Source organism: Dicentrarchus labrax, unplaced genomic scaffold (assembly GCF_905237075.1).
Source record: "Dicentrarchus labrax unplaced genomic scaffold, dlabrax2021, whole genome shotgun sequence".
In the NCBI taxonomy this organism is placed as follows: domain Eukaryota; kingdom Metazoa; phylum Chordata; class Actinopteri; family Moronidae; genus Dicentrarchus; species Dicentrarchus labrax.
In genome coordinates, this window is record NW_026136724.1 from 11,353,585 (window position 1) to 11,376,576 (window position 22,992).

At 41.1% G+C, this 22,992-nt stretch overlaps 1 protein-coding gene across 2 annotated transcripts in view; it reads left to right on the forward strand.

Moving 5' to 3' along the window:
- Positions 1-22,992, forward strand: part of atxn7l1 (ataxin 7-like 1) — a 30,363-nt gene that overhangs the window by 2,624 nt on the left and 4,747 nt on the right. Inside the window, exons 1-10 of one of the 2 annotated variants that reach the window (XM_051393042.1) lie at positions 3,921-4,025; positions 11,158-11,271; positions 11,820-12,018; positions 12,129-12,559; positions 15,432-15,514; positions 17,651-17,907; positions 19,267-19,477; positions 20,457-20,578; positions 21,186-21,722; positions 22,234-22,486. In XM_051393042.1, the coding sequence (XP_051249002.1) occupies positions 11,256-11,271; positions 11,820-12,018; positions 12,129-12,559; positions 15,432-15,514; positions 17,651-17,907; positions 19,267-19,477; positions 20,457-20,578; positions 21,186-21,722; positions 22,234-22,486 (2,109 nt within the window). In that variant the 5' untranslated portion in view covers positions 3,921-4,025; positions 11,158-11,255. Of the gene's footprint in view, positions 1-3,920; positions 4,026-11,157; positions 11,272-11,819; positions 12,019-12,128; positions 12,560-15,431; positions 15,515-17,650; positions 17,908-19,266; positions 19,478-20,456; positions 20,579-21,185; positions 21,723-22,233; positions 22,487-22,992 lie in introns of those variants that run through there. The other variant, XM_051393041.1, reaches the window with a different exon arrangement.

Sequence of the window (22,992 nt, forward strand, 5' to 3'; positions counted from 1 at the left end):
TCTGTTATCTGGCAATCTACTCAAAATTAGTCATTAAGTAAATGGGGCACTATTGTCTGCATTCAAATGATTTCAGCTTGAAATTAGTCATATTACCCTGTCAACTCTTGAATACAGTCAAAGAAATCGTTACATTTCTTGTACTTCTTGCAAATGCTGTAAAGTGAGGTAGATTCAAGATTCATGACACATTACCTTATGAAAGAGTGCCTCATGGAGAATGAATAAAAGCAAAAACAGTCTACACCAATAACCTCAGATTTATGGCAACTGCTTTGATAAATAGTTTAAGTCATTTTTCAAGCAAAAATGCCAAACATTGACTAGATGAAGCTTCAAAACTGTTAGGATTTGCTGTTTTTTTCCTCTTATGTGATAGAAGAAAGCGGAATATCTTTGAGTTTTTGGACCATGAGTTGAACAAAGAGAACATATTTAAGAAGTCACCTTTGGCTTTGAAAATGTGTAATTTTTCAATGTGAATTGATAATGAAAATAATCATAAGCTGTAGCCATAAAACCCTTACACATTGTCAGAATTGAAGCGTAGTCTGAAATAAAGAGACTGTGAAAAAAAAAGGAAGCAAATGAATCACAACTTTGTTGCCCCCTGAATAGAGATTGAAGTGGAATGTTCTTGTCCTTGCACAGAAAAGTTAAGTGCCCTTGATGTTAATGTCTTTAGCTTAGATGTCAGATCATAACTGTGGTTTCACCTTTTGTGATCTATCAGTGAAACTCTTTTTGTGGTTTGTTTCATAAATAGCTTCTTGTAATAGTTTTCCTGGCAGGAGTTCATTTTTCAGCCTGGCTTTTAAACCCCATGAGCAGATGATTCTGACTTTAAAGACGAAATAGTTTGAAACTTAATACAGTTAAAATTCAAGACTAAATTAAGACTTTGTTGAATAATGTTGAATTCTTCATCATAACAGCATATTTGTTCAATTTTATCCTTGTGACACGCTGTCTGTACAGCTTTATTGCTATTGGTTACAGCTTTACTGAGAAGAAAAAGGTCTGATCCCCTTTTTTGGGGCGCCAACTGAAAGTCTGACTCTTATTAATAAAAAGTTTTTAAAAACCTAGAACCATCTTAAACTCTCCAAGTCTAACCCAGATTTGTGTCTGGGACATTTTTGTAAAACTGGAGATACTAGTTGAGTTTGTAGCCTTGGGTCTGCAACACAAGCAGACTGCTAAGTTTGTTTACTCTTGTCAGACATTTTGGGGCAGTACCAATAATTATCTGGTGTGCCAGTTCAGAAAACAACTTGAGTTGAAGCTGTGGTCTGTGTCTGCCTCTGTAACTGTTGTAACACAGTGATTACTCAAAAGTGGCTCCTATCACCAACATTTCCGCTAACTTTGTGTCAGTGATTGCTGTTTCTTTGGTACAGTTGCATTATTACTTTGCTATTAGTCAGCCAAACCACAGAATTTTAGAGCAGGGTCGAGTAAAGTCTTGTTCTCTTTTTCTTCTCATGTTTGATAGTCACTGCTATTAAACGCTTTTGTTTACCAGGAAGTTCATTTAAGTTGCCTTTCCAAACCCCAATTCACCAATGGGGAAGTTGATTTACTTACTCTAAATGTAATCAGTGTCCAATGATACATTGTTTTAGTAGCTCCAAACATGCTTATTCACAAGTGACTAATGTTTTTGTAGTTCATTTTCTGGCCTGTCAGTCATTTGGCAGCCTGTGGAAGTTGGCTTGAGAGGCACAAACAGTTCAGGCTGCAGAAATAGGCTACGCACTTAGTTTGCATTTGAATTGGCAGATGCAGGGGAAATTGCATTCTTGCGTCTTTTTTTTTTTTAAGTACTCCCACTAAAGTCCTTTTCTGTTACTGCAGACCTTGGATTTGCCAGAAAAGCTAAATTTTCCCATCGTTTTTTGGCTTGGCTTTACTGATAGTTTATCAACAATAAAATGTTCTCTTTTCCCCCTGAAAACGATCCCTAAAAAAAGTGTGGTGATGCTGATCAACTTTTTTAACAGAAACCCTTTGGCAGGTATAGAGCTAACCTGCAGCAGTGTTTCCAGCCTCTCTGTTTAACTGCACAACAGAAAGTTATCAGTCCTGGCCACTTAACAACCTGCTGACTACAATGACAATATTTAAATGCTGTTATTCACACATGGCCACACCTTTCCATTTGTGTTTGGGTTATAGCTCGGATCAGGCTGCTTTCTGTTAAGTCAAAACCAAACACTACAGTTTATTTGCTAGTGAGGGAAAGCAGTTTTTGTTCAGCAAACATAGGAATCGGAGACTTTGAATTGTGGCTTAAATCCAGGGGCGTGCTTAGAAATTATGGCCATGGAAAATGAGTGAGAAATAATCTCCTCTTCTGTATTGACAAGGTGAACTTGGACAAAGCGTCTTACTGCGAACTGCTTCAGTCCAGCTGCTCTGCATCCATCTGTAGGCCTGATATTAAAGCCTCTTCCTCAGCTGCTAGTAGCAGTTTATTTTACCGCTTTGGTATTTCTGTCTTGCCCTTAGTTTGATTCAGTGTAATTACTCTTAAGTATTTATTTAACAGCAACCTTCCATCAGTATTAACATAGCTCAAAGGTAATGAAATACATATTCCTACCAGTGATCCTGACAACCTTAATGTGTGTGTCCTTGACCACTTCATGTATGATTAATGAAGCCATTTGACATTTTGTGTTTTATACATACAGTATGTTTATAATATGGCTTTGACCTTGAGTGACCCAGCAGATCCTTTTCCCCTGCACACGCACGCACACACACACACACACACACACACACACACACACACACACACACACACACACACACACACACACACACACACACACTGCTAGGCGCTAAGCGTGACTGCCGGTCTCTTTGACTTCGTGGATGACACCCACACATTCTTCAGTGTTTCTCATTGCAAGCTTTCACAAACAAACGCATTCATACACACCCCACCTCCCCTCAGTGAGTCTGGCTTAAGCCCCATGCTAATATGTACTATGATTTCTGTCAGCAGAGCTTGTTTGGGTATAGGAAGATTAGGTTCTCAAAGCTTAGCCAAACGAGATAATAGCTATTTTCCATTGGACATATTTGTTTTTCTCAGTATTTCTATTAATCTTCAGTTTCACCCGGAGTGGGTGGGGTATCTCTTGTAACTCCAGGCGCAATGTTGCTGTATGCTAGCTAGGACACAGTATGCTACTTTGTGTGTGTTTATGCCTGTCTGTTCAGTAATGAAAACACAGATTATCATCTGTGTTTTCAGATGTTCCTTGTTAGTGATAATTGCAGCAACAGGTGACTCGAATTATCTGAAAATACACCACGTATTTTACTTTCATTAATTTCATTTTCATTTTTCTATACAGTCTCTGTATTAACATGTAGGACTTTGATAAAATGCTGAGAGCTGGAACAATTTATTGATTAATTCATTAGTTTATTACCTACCTTTAGTCATGTTTTTAAATCATCTATTGAAAACATGGAAATATTAATGGGCACATTTTCACTAGTTTTAAACATTTTATAGACAAAATTATTAATTGATTTATCTAGAAATCAATAATAAAAATAATGGTTAGTTGCTGCCCTAAACAGCTGCACAAATAAATGAACCACCAGGTACTACTTTGACTGTTCTCATAGGAAGTGAATGTGCTAAGATGCCAACAAAGGTTTTACTGATTATCATGTTTTTTTCAGTGTTTGTAAACAACTGTATGAACTGCTAAAGAGAAAGTCCTTTTACTTTCAATAAAACTGCTACTTGTGTGATAAAGTGGTGGCATGGAACATTTGAGCAAATGAGCCAATTGGAACTGACCTATAAGACAGTTTTGCAAAAACTTCCTCTATTTCTTGAACTCTTAATGCTCCTTTGTCTAAAATGTGGTCTCTAATCTTGATGTCTTTTTCAGAGATGCTTGTCTACAGCCAGTTTCCAGCACTGGAGGATTTTTGTCTTGTTGTCTGCCATGTCTGTAATCAGGTGGTCACTCCTCAGGGCATCCTCGCACACTATGGTAAGATCCCTTGGGGTATAGCCCCACACATAAACCGCAGGGCATAATCATACACCTCACTAAGACACGCACCTCATGGTATGTCTAGCTGTCTCACAAAGGCACAGAACAAACATGCTCATACACACACACACACACACACACACACACACACACACACACACCTCTAACACAGAGACAGCCATTCAGATCAATACAATAATTTCTATTTATACCTGCAGGACTCTTTAAAACATAGCCTCCCTGCAATTTATTCTCCATACAAACAAACAACGCTTGGTTATGCATTCTAACACCCAGCAGGCTGAGGCTAACTGAGAAACATTAAATCATTTGCAGAATAATGGACCAGATGTAGCATTGTGCGTAAGCTTTTTGCCCAGGAAATAAGAATATCAACAAAGCCAATTATAAGAATAACCATTTCTGCTCTTGAGATAATGTTTTTTAAAGAGGTTGATGTTTTTGATATTCTTGTACTCATAAGCTAAAAAGGCTGCAAAGGTACGATTTCCATATTTACTGGTTTTAATGTTTTTTCAAGCAGGGTTAAAAAATTAATTAGAAAAAGAAAGTTGTAATGCTTTTAGGAGCCAGTACACAGACACACTCTGATCAGCTGCTTACTCTATGTACACCCGCAGGGTAAATTTCAAGTTCAATATTTGTTGGTATGGAGACTGTAGTCATAGGCACAAACCCTACTGATCCCTACTCATCTAGTTGAGATGTCAGCCACTACCACTTGTCATTCTTACATTAAACATCGGAAAAAGTATTAAAGTCTATGTTCAACTTAAGTCTGGATATTTAATAAGGAAAGGAAAATGTATAGAAAGTAGTTGATAGTATTTGTTGTTTAAGTGGTAGCACTGCTGATTCCGGCTCTCATTGGCCCTCCACCCCATCCGTCTACCTCTTGTTTGTTTTTGATTGTGGCTCCACTGAGCACGCTCGCATCTGCCCACGAGCTGCTGCTTCCTTCTGTTGGAGGCACGTGCACCAGCCTGAGCCGTCTGTTTGAGCAGGGGAGAGAGACACATGGTTATGCTTAATGAACACACACACACACACACACACACACACACACTCACACACTCTTCTCCCTGTGAGGAGAGAGGCCAGTGAAGTTGCATGCACACACATTCTCACTTTCTGTTTCTAAGTAGAAAGAGGTCAGTTGTATTGTGAGACACACACACACTCGTAGACTCCTGGCAGGCGCTGTTGTTTTGTCCCTGCTCCTGCCCCCTGCAGCCCCCCCTCCCCCTGCTCTCGTTGGCAGCGTTTCTACTTGTTGACACGCACCCAGAGTCGGGTAACAACAGGTCTAAAACACACTCATGCACACACACACACACACATGCACACACACACACACACACACACACACACACACACACACACACACACACACACAGGAGAGTGGGAATCTCCTGAGAGCTCCCTATAAAACAAAACTATCTCTGGGCCACAATACGATCACAGGCAGACATTGCTGTGGGCCAGCAGACCAAGTCACATGCTGACTAGTAGAAAAGTTGTGTGTGTGAATCATTTTCAGTCAGTTTCATCATATACTTTTATGTTTATAATAATTACAACTGTAGTGCAGTGACCTAGAAGTCGTACCGTGCAGCCACTTGAGTTGACTTATTGACATCATTCTTAAATATGAAGCATTATACACACAACTACTCTGTGTCATTGCATGAAATATGCTCCCCCTGACCTCTGCTGAGTGGATTGCCTCCAGGAATTGGCCCTGTCAGGATATTCTTATGATGTTTTATTCATTTCCTCCCATTGTTGCTCATTCCCATCATGTCACTGTAATATCCAAACAAGTCTAGTGCCATTGTTCCCTGCTGGGGATTCTACTTTAAATGTTGTGACCCCGACAAGCATTTTTATTCAGTACAGTAGCCTTGTGTTTGTCTGTCTGTGTGTGTATCCATCATTGGATTTGCTTTCATGCTTGACCCCTGTGCATTGAATCAACACTGAGGCCATACAGAAATACATGCACACAGACACACAGAGGAGGAGGGGGTTGGTTGTCTCAGGGGTCAGTGGCTCCGAGTTATATACGCCCAGTTTGCTGCTCAAGCTTTGCTGTGTGTGAGAAACTGAGTGATCACAACTTAAGCTAGGATCTGTACTGGATAGATGTTTCATATATATGCCTTGTCTTAGTGTTCAAAAAGGTTAATATATACTGTATTTTTTACATCAGAGACTTGCTCCATTTAGTGGATTTGTTTATTTAAATCTCCTTAGAGTAAGGCACGCATGTGTATTCTTAGCATAAGTGGCCCCAGTGGGATATCAAATAAATCCCTTACACTGGCAATGTTCACACCATGCACTCTCCGATGAGTTTGTAAAAGACAAAATGTGCAAAGAAATAGTTTTTAATGCTTGTGTGAGTGAACCTCAAAGCTTACTATGGACAGACCAGAGATGTATTATTTTTAAGTAATTTGAAAATTATTGAAATTTAACATATTTAAGTGTTTTTTCCAGGGTTGAGTATGATTAGTATGAGTTTGTTTCAAAGAGCATTTTATATGCTGGTGCAGTTGGGCCCTGAACACCATGACAAGCTAGAGAATGTGTGCAAGTCATGCTTTTGAAGCTGCGTTTGTGGGTAAATCAGCGTGGCATGCCGTGTTCAGAACTGTCAGTGTATTCCTTCCAATTTTCTACTACGATTCCCTCTCCACTCTTTCAGCCTGTCTCCCCTGCTGGTGGCCTGCTGCGTGTGAGTAAGTCGAGTGCGCGATGAAGGGGTCGTGTTGTTGCTGTTGGTGGGAGTGTCTGTCTCTCTCTCTACTCGCCTTCCAACCTTTTCTCTGTAGTGGTAGATTAATTGAGCTCTCCGAGGCAGGTAAAAAGAAATCATCCGTTTCCTTTCGGTTTCATATCACTCCTAACTTAACTCAAGTGTTTGGGGCTGCTTGAGGTTTCCGTGTCAGAGGTTGTTGTTGTGTTAAAGTATGTGTGTCTGTGGTGTAGTCGTACATTTCACATGATGTTTGTCTGTTGTTGGAAAGTTTTGCCCTTAACCACAGAAGCTCTGCTTAGTTTCGGTTACTGGTGATGTTGCCCATTCCAGTGTTGGGTTATTGTTATTGCGGCTTGGCTGAGTGTGAACCATTAGCTGAGGGTCGGGCCAATTAAAAGGCCAGCAGCTACTACAGAGGTAGTTTCTTTGCACTTAAGTTCGTACGGTGTTTGGAAAAGCAAAGTGGTATCAAAATGTTTTTTACCTAACCTCAGGACCAAAAGGAGAAGACATGACCTTTTATATACTTACAGAGGAAGATACGTATACAGGTAATAGTTGAAGGCCTGGCCTACTGACTAATAACAAACTTGGTGTTGTTCATATGGCTCGACAAATACCGACACCCTAATATGTGCATATTATGTCCATAATAGTAACTGAAAATTCACTTTTTGACCCAAAATAACTGAAGTACCTCCTCTCACAGTTGCTATTTCTGACTGCTGTTCACCTGGAAGACTTGCTTGGCAGAAAGCGTGTTGCATTGCTATGACAACCTGCAACTGTGAGAAGTCTCAGCTGTGGCATAACTGCATATTACAGTGTTTTTAATGTGGTGATTTTTAGTATTTATTGCACTTTTCTTCGGGTTGTGATGCATTTGAAAACATAACAGTGTAATTCATGTAAATGTCGCCTCACTGTTATGTGGGTAAATGTTATGAGAAATGTCAAGTCAAGGGTGCTGGGTGCTGTGAGTTGTCCTTTAGACACCCCATAAGGGGCCACTGCATTAACAACCTTAGTGACTGAGAATCTTCATAAACACTTCTGTTAATTTCCTCGTATCTGTTTCTCTCTTACTCTCTCCCCTGCTCCTCTCTCAATGTAAACAAACCCAGCTGAGCTCCGAGAGCCTCCGCTTCCTCATCATGCATTGGCTCCACCCACATGATGAATCAGCAGCCAATCAGCAACCAGCTGGGCTCTCAGCATTGCCATAACGACAGGCAGGCAGGAGAGCGTAGTAGTGAGGGTGCCCTTGTGGTCGAGTGGCTTAGTGACCTTGCCTGGGCAGCCGTCCATGCATTGTAAATCAGTACGGTTAGCATCCAACTGGCTCCTTACACACAAGATGAGGTGTGTGACAAACACCAATATCTGAGTCTGTTTTGGGGGGGAAATAAGTTTTTATCAGTCATTATGTCTTACTGTATATACAGGTACATTTTTTGTTAGCCAACCATTTAAGACTGACTGTAATTTTAATTTTTTGTTTTAATTTTACTGTTATAAATCTATAGTTACCTAATCAATACCTTAACTGTTATTCTTTCATATTGCTGAATTTCCCTCAAATTGTAATTTTTTTTTGTCTTAGAACAGCACCATTTAACAAAAAAGTATTGTATCATATACTAAATCAGAATCTAAGTGAAACAAAACATGCACCCACAAAGTCACAAGTACGGGCTGTATTTGGTTTGGCCAAATAACCACAAGGGCACATCTGATGTATTTCTTCAGATTCATTATTTACCCTTCCTCCTGCCTGGAAAAATAACAAACTGCTGAAATCAGGATATAAAAAAAAACCAACACATACAGAAAAAGTTCACACATGCACAGTTTTCCCAGTCCATCCTACAGTACAACTCCATTGAATTATACAGTTGAGTTCACTAAAATGGTGTGAAATAATGTGTGATTTAATGTGTGAAATTGTTACTGTTGTAGCTGCATACCTGCAAATGTAGCTCTGGACTTTGATCCCGCTACTCTGAATACAGCTGCCTCTGCTTCCCCTGGCCTATTTACACACCTGCCATACACACGCACGCACGCACACACACGCACACACACACACACACACAAAGACACACATATTTTCACTAAAACAAATTATACTCTTACGAAGTATTCTCTTATATACATACTGCACACCAAGACACACTAGTGTGCATTCAAAATGCATACCGTGGACAAAAACACATATAGACTTGCAGTGTTCTCAACATGATATCATACACACGCACATACCTGTTATACTTATGCATGCAATAGCTAATCTCTTATATACACACAGACACACTTTGTACACACATTGTACACACACTCTCCCTCAGTCACCTGCAGCACACTTTCATGCGCACCCATGCAGTCTGAGCAAACACACAGTCGGTCAGTCTGTCTGCTTTGCCCTTTTGTTCCAAGGTGCTACTGTTAGTAGAGTACTACTGCACTCATTAACCGGGTTGTACAACATTGTCTGACACACACACACACACACACACACACACACACACACACACACACACAATACACACAGAGAGAATCCCTTATACTGCTTACTGAGCAAAGCATGACATCAGCTCTACACTACTCCAGTCTACATACTTGGTATTGTGATGGGGGGGTGCAGCAACAAGAGATTTGTGCTGGTGAGTTGCCTTCAGTTGCAAGGTTGCTTGCTTAGGAACTTTTTCCCAGTCACCTTGGATGAGGAGGAGAGGTACTTCTAGGTCCTGTAACTGCGCTCACCTGCTGTGATAGTTGCACAACAGGTTTTTGGGGAAATCTCTGTCATGGATGAGGATGCTCCTCTGACGGCTCCGCACCTAGCTGGTCCTCTGACGTCCACATTGCCTGGCTGCTTCAGTCTTCCATCTCAAATTTTGTGCCGTCATACCTCCGGCATATGACGCCTGGTTGCATGTGTCACATGGTGCTAGGGCTGTGCAATATGACCAAAATTTAATTTCCCAATATAGTTCTTTTCATATTGAGATAACAAAGTATATCCTGGTATGGCACATTTTCTTTAAATTCAATTTAAATAGTTTATGTAAAATTACATTTTGTAAAACAAAAACAATTTGTTTAATGATATTTTTCTATTACATTTTCACTGTAGTTTTGTGGCTCTCATCCATAGGCACTCTCCATGCTGTTTGGCATGGTTCTTGCGTAGGTGATAGAAGAGGTTAGTGGTGTTTGAGTCTGTTGTGGAGGCCGTTTTTTGCATTCCGTACTTTGCATAATTTGCAAAGTACGTTTTTTCTGGTTCGTGTTAAACCACATAAGAGATAACTATTTATTTATCATTGTAGGCACGCAATGCCCAGGCGAGTAGCCCCTCTTTTAGGTCTCGTTGGTCGTTTTGTCTTGGCTGGTTGGACTTCTCCTGTTCAGAATTACCCCGCTCTTTGCCACCTTTACTGTCTCCCCATGCTTGTTTGTTTACTTCATGCAAATTTCCTGCCTGCATCCATGCCGTGCGGAATAACGCAGTCCAAATTATGACAAATATTGCCATAACAAGTAGCATAATTGGCTGTAGTAACCCCCAGGTGGGCGTGGCTCAGTGGCCTGACCACTTAATTTAATTCCTGCAGTTGGGTCTGAGTTGCTGTATTCATGCATTTTGGCCCAGCAGAGAGCACATCCCTAACAGCCTTCACCTCTAGTGTTTATCAAAAGTGAGCCTTGATGGGATGAACCAGTAGCAAAGCCCATTAGAGGGCAAAGCGCATACTCATGGAACTAGAGTGATGATTGTGCATGGATGTGCATTATTCATTTTCAACAGTATTCCTGTTTCCAAGGTAAATAATAATGACTCAGACACTACTATCTGTAGACTGACAAATAGCTACACATGGTCTGTTATCAAAATAAAGCTTCAGAGAGAGTTTAGCCAGACACACACACTCTAAGTAACTTTTAAATTTATTAGTCTATATATTCTACCTAAGCTGCTGTCTTTAGATATATCTTATAATTGCACCGCTCTCTTCACTTTAGACTTGCATCTTATCAGCAGACAGGAAATTCCCCTAACCACAAGGGCACATCTCATCCCAAAACAGCTGCTTTTCACCATTTATCTATCAGATAAATCTTGCTAGATCTTGCAGATGTTTGCTATTTACCTCTTGAACAGATAGTAGATTAGACAAACTTTGTCTTGAACTTTGAACATTATATCATATTACACCTTTTAAGACCTAAATGTCACATATAATTTAAAATTAAACTGCTGTTTTACTGTGTGTGCAGTGTGTTTCCCCCACCTCCTTTCTGTTATTTTTATGACATGTTCACCCCTCTGTTTTTATTCAGGTAGCTGGGGTGTAGTTTCCCTGTGAGACAGTCAGAGAGAGACAGACAGTCCTGGATCACACCCCCTCATTCCCTCCCCACCCTTCTCCCACAGAGACATGCATAGCAAAAACCGTAAGTGTGAGCTCCTCTCCTCCCCTACTGCCCCTACCACAAGTGATTTATTCCCCTCTGCGTTTATATCTGTATCTCACCATCCTTTCACTTGTGCATTCTTATCAGATCTGGGTCAAATCGTATTTATAATTGTTGCTCTTGTTTGAACTTCATATAATAACAGATTGGTGGAGTTTATCACACGAGGACACTTCAGATGGTGTCAAGCAAGTTGCTAATTAGAGAAAAGTACACGTAATTGATTTGTAAATACTTCATTCTTTTTGTGGAAAGGTTCTGGCACAGATTTGTCTCTCCTGTGTTACAACACAGCCATCTGGCACCTAAGCAGGGTATAAAAAAATAAAAAAGATACCGCATTGCACTACACTCAGTACTAGACTCAGGTACTAATTGGATGCAAATCAGATCCAGAAAAGTCCCCACGAGCTAAGTAGTGTTGGAGAGTGTCTTGATCTGTTTGGTGTGTTTTTGTGTGCGTCATTACATCGACGTGACCTTACAAATTAGATCTTGGTCTCTGCTTCTATATTGACTCGTTTCAGAGAAGCGCCACGTTTCCCCCATTCCCTCCAGGAGCCCCCTGGTCCCCATGAAGCCCAAAGCACCTGCAGTGGCCCCCGCTGTGGCTCCCAGTCCTGGGGACACGCTGGCCTTCAGGGTCCCTAAAGATTACCCTCATTCGCGCTTCAGCAAGGCGCCACTTGCTGTCTACCCACCAAAGGGGGCACGGAACAAGACATGGTGGGCACATACTTCTTTTTCTAAATGTGAAAACTTTCCTACTTCCTCACAGCATGATAAAATGCTGCTTTTGTAATACAATGTTTTAACTACCCTTTTCCCCTCTTCAGTGTATCCCTTCCAGTCGTAAGCCTGGAGAAGATGCCCTGCCTCAACCGAGCCGACTCTGCGTCACATGTGCGCCTCAGCTCCTCCTCTTCTTCCTCCTCCTCATCCTCTCCTACTCCCTCCTCCCTCAAACTTCCATCCCTCACTCCCCTAGCCTCCCACCGGTCCAGCGAGAAGCTCATGAACGGTCGCGGAACAAGCGGACCGTCCACGCCACGCTCCACCATATCTCCCTCCTCTCTGGACAGACGCCCCAGTCCGGCACGCTCTCCGCTGGACAGACGGCCGTCATCTGCACCTTCTCCTTCTCCGCTGGATCGGAAATCTTCCCCTTCTCACCGAGCCGGTGCTCTGCCGTCATCGTCAGCGCCATTGGAGAAGAAGCCCCAAAATGGAACTAAGACTTCCTCCAGGCCGCAGAAAAGACTCTCAGGTCAGTCCCGATGTAAAGTTTTCTGTATTCACCCAGGTGAAACCCTTGCATATGCATGCTTCACAGAGACACTCATTAATCTTTAGAGCTTCACATAGACCCACAATCCTCTGCTGCAGACTAATGGGAGGCAGTTGGAGAGAGAGAGAGATTGTTGTTGTTGAAGTTCTGGAAAACATTAAATTATTTACCTGTCCGTTTTATGATCTTGATCCATCAAGGTCAGAAAACTGGTTCTGTAACTGTTGGGCTACACAGTTCCTGAACTGGAAGAGTTAATATTTCTCTTTGCTCCATAAATTACTGCCTTAAGCTTTACGCAAGAACTCCAACATATATATACATGCATATGTTCTCACATGCTTGCACACTCAGTATTTCTTTTCTCCAGATCCTTTGGAAAGCTTCCATCCTGAATGTTTGGCTGCAGACAGGACAGTGTTGGGTTGAGACTGTGGGTTTTGGAAAGGGAGAGATGCCTCCCTATAGTTTGTAATGTCTTTCTCACTGTTTTTTTTCTCCGTCCTCTCACTATTCTCTTGATCCTTCTCACTTTTTAAATGAGCATCGATGCACACAAGTTGAAGTAAGAGAAGCGAAAACATGCACAGCAATGAAATTAAAAAGATTTGCGATGCTTGCTTCAGGGTCTGGATATTGGTGTTATGTCTCTCTATTCAGCTTCTCCTCTTCCTCCTCTGTTCATTTCTCTCTTAGTTCTCTTCGTTTGTGCTGTAGTCTCGCTGTGCTCCCAGCTTCTGATTTACACCCTCTAATTCACGAGCTCCCGCTGCCAGAAAGCTGCTTGTCTTCTTGAGAGATTTCCCCCACCTCCTGCGTGTCTATATTTTTTCATCCTCTCACTCTCCACCTCTTGCCTCGACCTCCTCGTTTCTCTCTCACACACTCCTACTCTGGCCTCATTTTATTTTTTTTTCTTTCATACACACTCCTTTTTACTGTTGGCTTATTCTTATCATCTTGTTTCTTACTCATTTTGTTCCTTTGCTTTCTGTGTTGCTTCGTTTCCCTTTCTCATCAGTGACTTTCATCGGCTGTGTTAACACTACCCACCTCTCTGTCGCTATCTTTCTCTATCTCTCTCTATCTCTCTCAACTTCCTTTTTAAGTTTGTGTGAACTTGTGAGCGAGCATGTGAGTTTGTTCTTAAGCGCACGTTTGTATGTTTGTTACTGTTGTGCATTTGCGTGTGCTTTTCTGTCCACCCGTATCCATCCATCCTGTCTCATACTGCAAACACAAAAAGATTACAGGGATTATAGGAAAGGCCAGCACTAGATTACAGCCCTCTGACAGTAACACTCTTTAAGATAACCTGCTGACCGGAGGTTGTTGTTGGCCGGCTACTTTGTGTAGGGCAACAAAGGTCTCTCTGTGTTTCTGAGCAATGCTTTTGGTATTGGTATCAGCATAGAAAATTCACTTAAATTTCAACTACTTAGTTTTAACATTCACTGTAGTCTCAAGTACAAAAGTTTTTTGTGTATATAAAAAGAAAGTTTAATTTGTTTACAACTTCATTCTTATTTTTACATTTCTGATCATGATTTGAGAACACTTTGTTCACCATCTGCTCAGATGAAAGGATTTGGTAACAACTGTACACAAGATGCAGCTTTCCAGTATTTTATGGTAAGCAGCAATAACAATCAGCAAGTTTTAACCAATGGTATGGTTTAACCGTATTATCTAAAACACGTTTTTGAAAGAGAAGATGAAGGTGAATGTTAAAAGTAATTGCCCAAACAGTCACTTGTAAACATCAATTAGGTTTGGCAAAGCTACTTCAGAGAGTGTATGAATTGTTTGAGATGATATGGTTAAACTGAGGATTAGTTAAAAAATCGGTGACGCCATTATGATCGCTCTTGTTGCTGTCTTATTGGATGTTAGGGATTGAGCAGGTAGAGACAAGTTGCAGGTTTTTAAAAAAAGGTGGACAACTGACTAAGATCTAACTAATTACATTGCTCTTTTTGCATTACTAGTTAAAACTCTGCTAATCTGCTTCTTCAGGACTGTGTAGATGTAGTTTGATCAGATTTGACCAAAACTGTTCCAACTTGTGTCCATGTAGAATCCCAATACTCATAGTAAAGAGCTGATTGGTTGTAAGAATGCTCCATGTTAGCCTTACGTCTGTCACTTTGAACACCTGAGGATTACCATCACATAAAACATATTTGGACATAAGAAGAGCTCTTTACTGTAACCATCAGAGACTTTGGTTGAAAATTGACACATTCTTTTTTTTGGCCTTTTGATGGCTTTATTTATAGAGACAGCTGTAGGGAGACAGGAAAGGTGGGTGGAGAGAGAGGGGATGACACGCAGCAAAGGGCCACAGGTCGGATTGGAACCCCAATTGACACATTCTTAAAATTGAAGGGGTTACATGTCATCATCAAAGTGCACTTTCCTCTCAGATTCAACTCATTAGAGCAGGAGAGATTTTCCTAGGCTGCCAGTCACAGTTGACTCTTGTCATGCTGCCAGTACGTCCTGTCAAGAATAATTTGTCACAGCACGCGAAGATCTGTTTATCTGAGACTGGAAGCATTGCTAATAATGTCACACGGAATAGTACTATCCGACTACAGTAGCCTTAGACCATGACTGAATGACTGAATGAACAAAGGAATATGTGAATAGACAAATGTCAGCCGTATCAAAAGAGACAAATTAATGCACTTGTGTTACTGGGAGGCTCCCACTCCCAGCAAATGTGATTTGATACTTGGAGGGGGGAGGGAGGGAAGAAATAACTAAACGACAGCCTTTAGTACTAGTCTAACGTGTGTGTGTGTGTGTGTGTGTGTGTGTTGGGTGTGTGTATTTACATGTTTTACAGGGAGAGTGTTTGATCCTAACAAGCACTGTGGAGTCCAGGACCCCGAGACTAAACGACCCTGCACGCGGTCTCTCACCTGCAAGGTAACACAAATACAGACACACACACAGATACACCGTCACTTGCACTCTCCACCTGTAATTTCTGTGGAGACAATGATAGTTTCTGACCCTTCTCCCTGCATCCTGTCTCAGGCCTTCTGACCAGTCTTTTTTGTTTATGAGAGTAATAATATTGAACATTGCTACTGTAGGACTCCAACCACAGTTATGACCCTGTCTGCCGCCCTGCCTGTCTCTGGGATACGTCTGGACTTCCCATTTCTCAGTTAATGTGGGGTAGCAGTTCTGAAGCATTATAGGGCCTACACTTCCCTTGATGGGGTAATTATAGATGTTGGATGAGACTACAACATCTTTCCGCAGTAAAACTCTTATTTTACTGCCCTTTAATTACTTCTAGCAAGCTTTACTAATCACTTCAAACTGGTTATTAAGTAATTAAAGATGTATCAGGCTAGTGTGTTGATGTTTTTTCGAGTGTTTGGGCAGAATAATATTGTCTACATCTCGTTTATACCGGCAGTCCCCATGAATATGACAGTTTAAAGAGTGGGACCTGGGCCCTGTTTCCCAAAAGCATCCTATGATTGTAATATCCATCTTATGAACCTTGTTAAGCTTAAGAGATGTTTCCCAGAAGCACTGATTTGATGAGACTTTCAGCACCTTAAGAGGCTCCTGAACCTGCAGGAGAAGCCAAAAGCTCCATGTTTCATCACCACTGATGCTTTCTTTTAGTGATATTTCATGTTAAGTTTGTAATGATTTTTAAATGACACATACACATAAATTAATGAATTGATTTGCACAAAGGTTCTTCCAGCTTCTGTTGTCATCATCCTCTCTCCTACTTCTTGTAATGTCTCTTCTGAAATGTCTCTTTCCTGGTGTTATGTTTGACATTTCTATATCTTCTCTTTATTTTACATCTTTGATTTTTATCTATGCCGCGCATGTTATTTTTGGCTTTCACAATAGATAACATGCATAGTCATGAATCCAGTAGGAACTTTCACTACTTTCTTCAGAGTAACCTCTGCCTTCAGCGGCAGCTAAGTCAATCAAACTTTCTTCCACCCAGGAATCACAAAAGTTGAGAGCTGTATACAACTTTTTTGACAACATTAACACTCAGTAATTTATGTATTTTCAATATATAGCACAACTTATATATAAAATATAAAGTATTCTCACTTTAAAGGTAGTTAGGATTCCGTGGCCTGGGGTTGTAATGCCGACTGTGAACTGCAGTGTCACCGGTTTGAGTCTGGCTGACCTTTGTTGCATGTCTCCCATTTCCTGTCATCTCCTCTGTCTATAATAAAAGTGTAAAATGCACTTGCTTTTAAGTGCTGGATTGGGCATCATGTGTAAAAATCCAAGTGTATACGTAGAGACACGCTTTGAAACTTTTAAGTTTAATTCTCGGCAATTCTCCTGCTGAAGTGGCTTGGTATCTTGATAACTCCTGTAATTTACTGTTGCACATCCATATGGGGGACTCAAGAGAATGGTCAAAATGTCTGCTTCAGAGGCCAAGATATCCACAAATTGAGTCTGGTATGGGTCAAGCTTCAAAAACACTGAATTCCTACAATTCTCATAATGCAACTAAACTAAATCTCATGTAAAATGTGCGAAGTGCCCCTTTAAATTGGTCCATCCTGTTGTTATTCAGTAGCCACAATATTTAGGATTTTATAAGATGCATCTTTCAGGCCTTAAATCATTTGAAGAGGCCCTTACTTTCAATGTGAGTACAGGAAACATTTTTCCTTCTATTTGGGCTATTTGAAAACTAAATGTTTGATGGCTGGTTACCTTCCAGAGTAGTTGGAAGGCTAGACAAGCTGACCATGCACTGGCAATATTTACCTATGTTAGTCTGGTGTGACACGGGCAGCAGCATGGTGCAGTGATTATGGAAACTTTCCTGAAACCAGAGATTCATGATTCAAGCCCCTCTGAGTGCAACCATCAGCCATGCTGAAATATGTTTGAGCTACACTCTGAATTCTTCACAGATCAATACTTTCATTAACAAAGTCTCTCTGGAAATAACCTAATATCTGTGCTTGGTGCTTAGTAGCTCACAGAAGGACAAGTTAAGAAAAAAAAATGCTATTAACCTTTTTGTGTGTTTTTTGTCTTCTACAGACTCACTCCTTAACCCACCGCCGGGCCGTCCCCGGCCGAAGGAAACATTTTGACATCCTCCTTGCCGAACACAAGGGGCGGCCGAAGGAGGGGGCAAAGGAGAAGGAGAAAGACAAGGACGGAACGCAGGGAGGGAAGGAGGGTAGCAGCCAGAGTTTCACTTCACAAGAGACCGCATGTCCCAGCAAGCCTCACTGCCCAAATGGACGACCCCTGTCTACGCTGAAGCTACGGCTGGCAAATGCACACATACCCAGGTAGGACAGTGGACACACATAGTAAATGTAAAAATTATGTCATTTTAAAAAACCTGATTCTTCCCCCCTATTTTAGCCTTCACACATTCAGAAAATTCTAATTTTGATATAAAAGAAAAGCTAAATTTAAGCTCAGGGTTGTAATTTTCTATTAATCAGGTTGCTCAAATTGTATTGATGTAATTCAGAAAATTCAACCTCGACATCCAGGCTACCAAAGATGAATCAGATCTGTCCAATCAGTCAGTCAGATGTTCCAGGTGTCTCATCTTCCTAAAATACAGGGAAAGAAGTATCCTTCATGCCCGATGTTTATTTAACAAAGAGAGGGAATTCCAAAAAACACATGTCTAGAAAGTAAAATATTTAAATGCTATAAATGTAGTGGTATTTAAACCCCAATATGGGTAATTAAATTTCACAATTACTTTAGTTTATTATACTTCTAAAATACAGTAAGTATTATTTGCTTTCTTATTTGTTGACATTTATGTTGCCTTATATTTATTCCAAGTAACCAAAAACTTCAAACAGTGAAATCAATCTATAAAATGAAGACAGAAAAATATTTGACAAAATATTTAAGTCAAAAATTTAATTTGTATTTTTCTAAATTCTGTCTCTTAACATCGGTCAAGTTTTTAAGTTTGACCTATACTTTTCTGACAAAACATTGGACATTTGGATTTACTTTGGATACTTTTGCACACAATATACCCAATGATTTAAGATTTTTAGTTTTAGTAATGAGTGACTTTTACTTGGAATTTGTCAGGAATTTATTTTTACTTTGACCTAAATATGACTTTTAATGCTTTTTCACCTCAGTGGAGTTCAACTGTAGGGCCAGACATACATAAGACATCCTTGTCTGTTCATGTTTTTTCCACCAGGGGATGCTGTAAACAAGAGTGGACAAACAATAGTAAAAGTGTGGCAAGTCTTCCCTTGTAAAAGTGACACAAGAAACTCATTTCCTCTTTCAATTTAGAAGATCATCCTATGTTGGAACAAGGAAGTTAGGGGTGAGGTTGTCAATATAGCAAACATGCTAGTGCAGATATAACATGAGTTGTTGTGTTTCTGTTAAGTTTTTGTGTCTTTCTGTTTTGGTTCATCCCCACTCCTTCTCCTCCTCTACCCTGCCCCACAAGCCTGCTTTCTCCCCCTTTCCTTTCTCCTCCTTCTTTTACTCTTTTCTTCTTAATTTATCTTTCTTTCCGTTCTTCCCCTCTTCCCCATTACTCTTCTGTTTTCTTCTATCACTTCTTTCTCTTTCACTTCCTCTCTCTATGCTTCTCCATACTACTAACTAAACATTTATTCACCCCATCTCTATTTCTGACATGTCCACTCCAGGGTTCCAGGCTCCAACACCTCCACCTCCAGTCCTCTGCCTCCAGCACCAGCCCCTGCCCCGGCCCCTAACCCAGAGCCGTCTCCCCACAGTTGGGTGACGGCAGCGGGAGACGGCGGCCGGCTTTCCAGTGACGAGGGAGAAGCAGAGACTCCAGACTACGCTGACAGGCCTGCCTTTCACTTCTCCAATCACCACCCACAGCCTTTAGGGGTAAATATTATGACTACTAATGCTGCACTAACAGACATTTTTAAAATCCCATAACCTTGGGGCATTAAATACCCATTCTCACAGGTTTGAGGCAATATTTCCCATTTTTACCCCTCAGGGTCTGCTTTTATATGCAATTTAGAGGAGTTATTTTTCTCTTATCGAGTATTTTCAGTGCAAAACAAAAAAGGTAAGGGTTCTGTGTACATTTGATGAATTGAGCCGTGGCCAAGATGTTACTATTACTAAATGTCTGTGCTTTCTGCAGTTAAATAAGTGTTTAAAGAGAAAACACTGACTCTTTTCCTGTTAAACTGACCACCTCAGTGCATATTTATACCCTATGTCTGAAAATATAGCATTAACAGAGAAGCTTTTGATATTGAGAATCTGTAGCGAGACCCACAAGCTTGTCAGATGAAGGATCAATGACTCCATTTCCTTTCTTAATTATCATGTGCATTATGCTGTACACTGTCACTAAACCAGTGACATTAAAGATTTGAAGGCTCATTGTGAAGTCTTCTCTTAAAAATGAAAACAAGGCTTTGATTTGGTTTTGTTGTCTTAGCTTAAGAGATGGTTGGGTTTACTGCTTTTTTTAGATGTTTGATTTTTGTTTAGTTTTTAGGCCATCTTTCACACCAGTCAGTGTTAATTAGGCATTTTTCTGTCTCCTCTACGCACTACCTTGGTCATCAGTTTTTTTTGCCATCTATCTCTCATCTTTCTGTCACTTGATGCCTCTTTCACTCCACATCCTGCTCTGCTTACCCACCTCTTACTTCCTCCCCCTTTCACTCTTTTTTTCTTTTTCTCTGCATCCTCTTCATTAACCTGCCTGTCTTGTTCTCTTTTTACCACTCTATGTACCTCTATCTCATGCGCATTCTTCTCTTCTCCCTTCTCCCATCAACACCTCTCTCCATGCCTAACCTTACGTCCCTTCTTCCCCAATCCCCTTTTACCCTCCCTCCAGTGTTGCGTATTCAGCAGCAGGCTCATGGGACGGGGTCACTATGTGTTCGACAGGCGATGGGACAGGATGAGGCTGGCGCTCCAGAACATGGTGGAGAAACACCTTAACTCTCAGATGTGGAGGTGAGTGTACATACACTTTTTCACATGAAAGTCAATGTATAAATGCATGCAACACATGTGAAATTCATTTCCAACTACTGTATCTACTCAGGAGTGACTGTGCGAACCTCTGTTTTGATTACACCTACGAATCAAACATTCAGGCTGAGTAAATGTGAGAGGAAGTGACTTATGCGAGCCTGTTTTATGACGGAAAGAGAAACAAAATTAAGTGGGTATACGGGAAGTGTTTTTAATGTCATGTGTAAATGTGATCAAACAAGAAGCAAGTTCATTTAAGGTTATAGGTTAGCAGAGAGAACAACATAAATACAAAGAGAGAAAAAGATGCATGCATGTGTTGATTGAAGAAATAAAAGAATATGTTGGAAAGGAATAGTGTTTGAGTTTTAAATCATATATATATATATATAGTTATAGATAAAATCAATGGAGGAGCAACAGTAGCTAATAGGATGCTAAGATTATGCAAAAAACACAAAAAAACACAAAAAAACATAATTCGGTAAAATACAACTTATTGATTTGTACTTAAGTTTTAGTACTCTGAATTTTCTGTTTATTGGAAATAAAGCAACTGTATTGGTGCATTTCTCATTTGTTTCAGGAAGGTGCCTCTGGCTTCTGAGAGCCTCCTCTCCCTCTCCTCCTCCGGTGCCTCCCCCATCACTTCACAACAGACTCCCTCTCCTACATCCATCACTTCTCCTCTCCTCTCCTCCCCTTCCAACTCCCTCTCCTACACCCCCACATTTCCTCAGTCCGCATCCATGGTGTTGAGCATTCGAGACGCTACACAGCCCGTCGCCCCAGTTTCTGCACTGGGTAAAGCCCGTAACGGCACGCATAAAGCCAGCCGCCCATCCAAAGACATGGAGGACTCAGTAGTGGGATCCAAGAAGAGAAAAAACTCTTCCTACTCCTCCTCCACATCCTTTTCTTCTTCTTCTTCCTTGTTTTCGACTGTGGATAATCACAAAAGGAATGGCAGCAGCTATCATCCAACGTTACAAGGTTCAGGGGGGGCTGCAGCAACCCCAGCCAGGAAAAAGGGACTTGGGCGCGGGGGAAGCGGGTTTTGGACCAGCGGAGAGGACTGGCTATCCAGAACCGATGGGTCTGAAAGCCACAACTCTCAAAACAGGTGGGTGCAGGGCTGTTTAAAGTTTTGGCAGGATTAAATCCACCTGACATATTCACAGTTTCTTCTGAAATGTGTCTTCTTGAAAAGATACTGGAGAGGATCTGCTCCCTCATTACAGGTCCCTCTATAAAAGAGCATCAGTTTAATGTGTTCAATAGAATGTCCTCAAATAAAACGCTATTGTCTTTATTGGTCTAACAGGAAGTTTTAATTGTCATCAGGGCTGCAAACAACACAATACAGGCTCAGCACACAGGGTACAGCATGAAGAGAAACACACAAGAGGGTGATTTATTAAAAGTAGAGCAGTGTGTAAACAAAGAGGACAGTGCCAGCAGTCCAGAGACTGTGATGACAAGTGCTTGGCTTTCCTCTAAAAGATACAGCACTGTAAAATCTGCTGTGATGATTTTATACCAGCCCAAATAGATCCTACTGTACAGTGAAAACTCAACTGGAGCTCACTATAAATCACTAATTGCAATTTTTCTCCTCTTCTGGACCTCTCCAGTCGCGAACTTGGCACGACCAGTATACCCTACTCACCCAACAGGGAGCCTGCCTCTGCCCCCCATCAGCCCTTGGCTTCCCCCTCCGGACCCTTGGCTTATGGGGGAGGAGCAGAGGGGAGGAAAAGGAGGAGTCCTAGCTCTTACAGAGGGAAGGCCAGTAAGCTGAGCAGGCCAGGTGGGTTGGAGAGCCTCTTTGGGAATGGGAGCGACAGCGGGGGAATACTGGCTTCGGGGCCCGAGTCCCCGAGACAGGTAGGTGTTACATACTGTCTCTTACATCTTCACATCTGTTGCGTAAATCTTACCTTCTCCTCACTGGCCTCTGAGCCTTTAACCACATCTAATGATCTTCGTCAGGGGATGGAGTTTTCCCAGTTTTTATGGACCAAAGTATGGAACCCAACATGATAACAGAGACATGGGTTATGATGAACTCTATCTGTTAAAGAAGACTGTTAGATGTGGTTGAAAGCTTTGAAAAAAGATTGAACATGCCAATCATTTCAGTTGTTTCTGAGGGAAAACATCAACAACTATACACTGCTGAGACTAGGAGAGCCAGCATTTTTAGCAATGCTAGCAGTATCCATGAATGGTCGGTTGGTTCCACCACTTTGGTCCAGTTTGAAATATCTCAACAGCTATTAGATGCATTGTTATAAAACTTGGTTTAGACATTCATGGTCCTTAGAAGATGAACCCTTCTAGCTTTGGTGATCCTCTGACTTTTCCTCTGCTGCCACCATCAGGTCAAAATT